This window comes from Gekko japonicus, unplaced genomic scaffold (assembly GCF_001447785.1).
Source record: "Gekko japonicus isolate JY-2015 unplaced genomic scaffold, Gekko_japonicus_V1.1 scaffold3590, whole genome shotgun sequence".
Taxonomy (NCBI): domain Eukaryota; kingdom Metazoa; phylum Chordata; class Lepidosauria; order Squamata; family Gekkonidae; genus Gekko; species Gekko japonicus.
Genome location: NW_015171608.1, coordinates 130,523 through 135,458, shown reverse-complemented (window position 1 = coordinate 135,458; position 4,936 = coordinate 130,523). Strand labels below are relative to the sequence as shown.

The window sequence follows — 4,936 nt, the reverse complement described above, 5'->3', positions numbered from 1 at the left end:
TTCCCCCTCCGACCCGCCCCCCGAGCTCCACCCCCAGAGTCTTTTATGTTATTCCAGAAGACTAGGATGTGTGGCACCCCCAGATTCTTTTATGTTATTCCAGAAGACTAGGATGTGTGGCACCCCCAGATTCTTTTATGCTATTCCAGAAGACTAGGATGTGTGGGCGCACGTTCCAAATTCGCCGGGAAGTGGTTTCCTGTAGGGGGTCGTTTGGTTTCTCGCAGGGAGCGTGGTTCCTAAAAAAAGGTGTCCCTCTGAACTTCCTTAAGAGCTGGGTCCAGGTGGGCCGCCGCCGTGTTGGGCGGAAGCAGCAGAACAACGCTGGAGCCCAGGGGCACCTGTGGTGTGCAGGCGCAAAAGCTCAAACCCTGAAGAAAACTTCGTTGGTCTTAAAGGCGCTCCTGGAGTCTAACGTGGTCTTTAATTTGGGGTGTCAGCTTTCGTGTGCATAGACACCTTTAAGACCAAGGAACCTGAATTTGTTGGTCAGCTTTCGTCTGCGCACAATGGACTTTAGTTTTGTGTATAAGTTTTTGCGTGCATACACACCTAAAGTCTGATTCTGGGTATAAGCTTTCATGGGTATGCAAGAAACTTTAATTTTGGGTATAAGCTTTCGCGTGCATGCACACCTTTAATACCAAGAAACCTTACTTCTGGGTACAAGCTTTCATGGGCATGCAAGAAACTTTAATTTTGGGCAATGTCCCCTCTAACCTATGGAGTCTTGTGAGCCAAAATTCTACTTTGTGAGCTGCTGGCATTAAAGCTGTGAGCGAGCGATGTGGCTCCTGCATAGATTAGTTTGCTTTGGAGCCACCCTTCCTGACCTAAGACAAAAATGTGTGAACCAGAGGCTTAAAAACGGTGAGCTAGCTCACACTAACTCAGCTTAGAGGGAACACTGATTTGGGCATAAGCTTTCACGTGCACACACACCTTTAAGACCAAGGAACCCTACTTCTGGGTGCAAGCTTTCATGTGCGTGCAAGAAACTTTAATTTTGGGTTTAAGCTTTCGCGTGCTTGGGGGGGGGGGTCAATAGTGGGAGGGCTTCTAATGTCCTGGCCCCACTGCTGGACCTCCTGAGGGCCCCTGGTATTTCTGGCCACTGTGTGTCCCAGAGCGTTGGACTGGATGGGCCTTTGGCCTGATCCAACATTGGCGTCTCTTATGTTCTTATGTGCATACGCACCTTTAAGACCAAGAAACCTTACTTCTGGGTACAAGCTTCCATGTGCATGCACACTTTTTCATTTAAATTTCAGGTGGGGGTAGCCATGTGGGTGTGAAGTCGCAGAACCAAGTTGGGAGTCCAGGGGGCACCTTGTAAGACCCACAAAGTTTAATTCAGGGTATCAGCTTTCATGTGCACACAATTCAGGTGGGTGACCGTGTTGGTCTGAAGCAACAGAACAAAGTTTTGAGTCCATGGGGCACCTTTAAGACCCACAGAGCTTTATTCAAGGCGTGAGCTTTCCTGTGCATAACACACTTCTTCAGACAAAACTGGAATAAAATCTCAAAGGCTGGTGCCAGCGGGAATCGGTGTGGGTGTGTGGGGGGGGCAGCCGTGAGGAGAGGCCACCGAGAGCCCAGGTGTGTCTGTGGCGGAGGTGGAACAGGAATGGGTGGCTTGTAGGATAGATGGACGGCTTAAGAGGGGACATTAAAAAGGTTGCGTCATCATGTTTGGTGGTTGGTCGGTTTAAATTAGGCGTTATGATCCACTCCTCTAATGCAGCACAATTGAGAAGTATTTCTGTTTGACATTCTCTGCGTCTTATATCTTCAGTACCTTACTTATCACAAGGTTGTACAACACTGGTGTGTTCTCGTTTTGTATCTATATCGTAATAAATAATTTTTTTAAAAAAGTCTAGCGCCCCTCCTCCCCTCCCCCCTGGAATGTCCCAGGGCAGAGTTGGCAAGGCCAGCAGGCACCTGGCGGAGAAGCCTTACTGTGGGGCTTGGTGTATGGCCAGAGCTTACCCTCAGGTGGGAGGAAGACGGTTGCCAGCCCCAAGTCGGCAAATGCCTGGGAGATTGGGGGGCTGGAGGCTGGGGAGGGCAGGATTTGGGGAGTGGAAGGGCCTCCATGGGGGTATAAAGCCAGAGAATCCACCCTCCAAAGCAGCCATTTCTTCCAAGGGAACTCGTCTAAGTCTAGGGAACGTTTGTCATGTTGGGCGGTTTCCAGCTTTCTCCTGGAGGTTGGGAACCCCAGCTGTGGGAATATGCCCCCCCCCCAGGGCTGTTTCCTGGGCTCACCTTCTCACTCCTCTCTTTCCTCTCCTGCCCAACAGGAAACAGGGACCAAGATTGCCATCAAATCTTGCCGCCTGGAACTGAGCATGAAAAACAAGGACCGCTGGTGCCACGAGATCCAGATCATGAAGAAGTGAGTTGCCGGCTCTCCCTCAGTCTTCAGAAGTGGCCCCGGGGGGGGGGGGGCGGTCTTACACAACTAATTCTTAAAATGTACCTTGCCCTTTGAATGCACTGGACAGGACTGTTCAGCATGCAGGAGAGGCCACCCGTGGTGTGCACATGGGGGGGGGTCCTCCGCTGCTCATTCTTTCTTAGCTGTGAAGGAATCTCTAGACTGATGGACACGCTTTGATTTGCTGGGAAGATGGGGGCGAGGGGGCGAAGGGAAGATGAGGACAAAGGAAGAATCGTAGAATGTTAGAGGTGGAAGGGACCTTGCAGGTCATCTAGTCCAACCCCCTGCTTTCTCTAGTAGTGTTGCATCCTGAGATACATTCTGTAGTAGTGTTGTTATGCAGATGAGGACTTCTCGCGTCAAAGCTTGCTTTTTTAGATAGAGCCACTGATTCCTCTTTTTTCTAAAGAGAAATTTCTCTTTGATTCCTCTTTGTAGTTTTTGGTTTACACCACATGGTGGAGCTCTGTGCACCCTTTTTTTGAAAAGTTATCCTTTGTTTGTTTGTTTGAATACTGTGCATCACAGGAGGGTAGGAAGGTCTGGAAAACATGGCTTTGTTCTGATCCTCTGCTTAAGAGGAATTCAGACATTTTCGCAGAACGTCCCTTCCTGTCCCTCCCTTCTTTTGATCAAAACAAAGTTCTCCCCACACACATGCTGCATATAGACAGATGCCTGTGGACATGTACATGAGGTAGAGAAAGGAGACCGTGGCTTGACACAGTCCAGTTCTAGTAACTGCAATAATAGTTATAATTACCATATGACACTGTGTGTAGAGTAGACAGGAGATCCTAAGATTGTCTGGCAGCAGGACGTTATAGCTCTTTTAGCATTATGCACCACTAGGTGTGAGCTAGATTTGTTTTTTAAGGCCAGAGACATTTCAGAGATGGTTTGCCATTGCCTGCCTCTGCGTCATGGCCCTGGTATTCCTTGGACGTCATCCTTCCAAATACTGGCCTGGGCTATCCAGGTCAGGGCTCAATAACGTCATTTAATGAGGACAGCCTAAAGAAGGGGAAATGCCATATTGCAGCAGGGGTCCCTAACCTATTTGAGCCTGCAGGGCACCTTTAGAAATATGAGAAAGCACACAAAAGGGCGGCTGTGAGAAGCGGAACCGGGCACAAAATGATGGCTACAGATTAACTTCAGTCTACAGGCACTACGTTGGGGGCAGTGTTCCCTCTAAGCTGAGTTAGCGTGAGCCAGCTCACAGATTTTTAGCCTCCGGCTCACACATTTTTTGTCTCGGCTCAGGAAGGATGGTTCCAGAGCCAACGAATTTATGCAGTAGCCAAAGCACTCACTCACAACTTTAATGCCAGCAGCTCACAAAGTAGAATTTTTGTTCATAAGACTCCACAGTTTAGAGGGAATATTGGTTGGGGCCCCCTGACCTATTGCCTGGTTGCTGCCTGGTTGTGGAACAGGGACTGCTTACAACATCCAGATCGCAAGAAGTCATCGTCCCGTTGTACACTGCATAATGGGCTTAAATTAAGGGCAGGAAGGTACCGGCTGGATCTCAGGGAAAACTTTCCACAGCAAGAGTCGTGCAGCAGTGGGATCGGCTGCCTGGGGAGGGGGTGAGCTGCCCCTCCCTGGCGGTCTCCAAGCAGCAGCTGGACAAACACTCATCAGGGATGCTCTAGTAGGCTGATCCTGCCTTGAGCCGGGGGCTGGACTAGATGGCCTTTAGGGTACCCTCCAACTCTCTGATTCTGTGATTCTACAACTGGGGTGGGGGAGTCACGGGACACAGAGACGGAAGGCACTGTCTGAAACACAGGCCTGTTTATGCTGCTCAGACAGACTTTGGTTCTGGTTTGCACAGGCTGAGTTCCTCTGCGTAATAACTGCCGCATCCTCATAGACAGGATGCCTGGAAGATTATTGAAAAACGGCCGCAAACACCCTGTTTTTTACAGTCGGGCCACAGATCAGTCATCGGAGAATGAGTAATTGCATGGTGTACGTGCCTCTTCGAACTCGGCCTCTGGGCATCCCGGAAGTTCTTTTTGGCATGTAACTTGCATTCAGTGCTTCAGTTTCAGTTTCAGAGAACCATGGCAACGTTATTCAGAAAGGAATTAAAAATAGTAACGCCAGTGTTGTCATACTCCTGGATAGATCTATGGTGTGGCCTCGTTTGCAGTACTGTGTATAGTTCTGTTGTAGAGCTGGAAAAAGCACAACCGAGGTGATTAAGGGGTTGGAGCACCTATCCTATGCGGGAAATTTAGGGGAAAAGGTTTATAACATTATGTAGGGGGCAGAGGAAAGGGACAGAAAGAATATACGAACACCGGAAGAGCCCTGCCGGATCAGACCAGGGAGGGTCCCTCCAGTCCAGCCTCCCGTCTCACACAGGGACCAGCCAGTCCCTCTGGAGGGCCAGCAACAGGGCAAAGAGGCCGAGGCCTTCCCCTGAGAAGAACACCAGAAGAGCCCTGCTGGGTCAGAGCAGGGAGGGTCCCT

At 49.9% G+C, this 4,936-nt stretch overlaps 1 protein-coding gene across 1 annotated transcript in view; it reads left to right on the top strand.

The window, feature by feature from the left end:
- Positions 1–627: 627 nt before the first annotated feature.
- CHUK (conserved helix-loop-helix ubiquitous kinase) overlaps positions 628–4,936 on the top strand; it is a 53,240-nt gene continuing 48,931 nt past the window's right edge. The window contains exons 1-2 of the mRNA XM_015419921.1: positions 628–663; positions 2,310–2,404. Of these exons, the coding sequence (XP_015275407.1) occupies positions 628–663; positions 2,310–2,404 (131 nt within the window). The remainder of the gene's footprint in view (positions 664–2,309; positions 2,405–4,936) is intronic.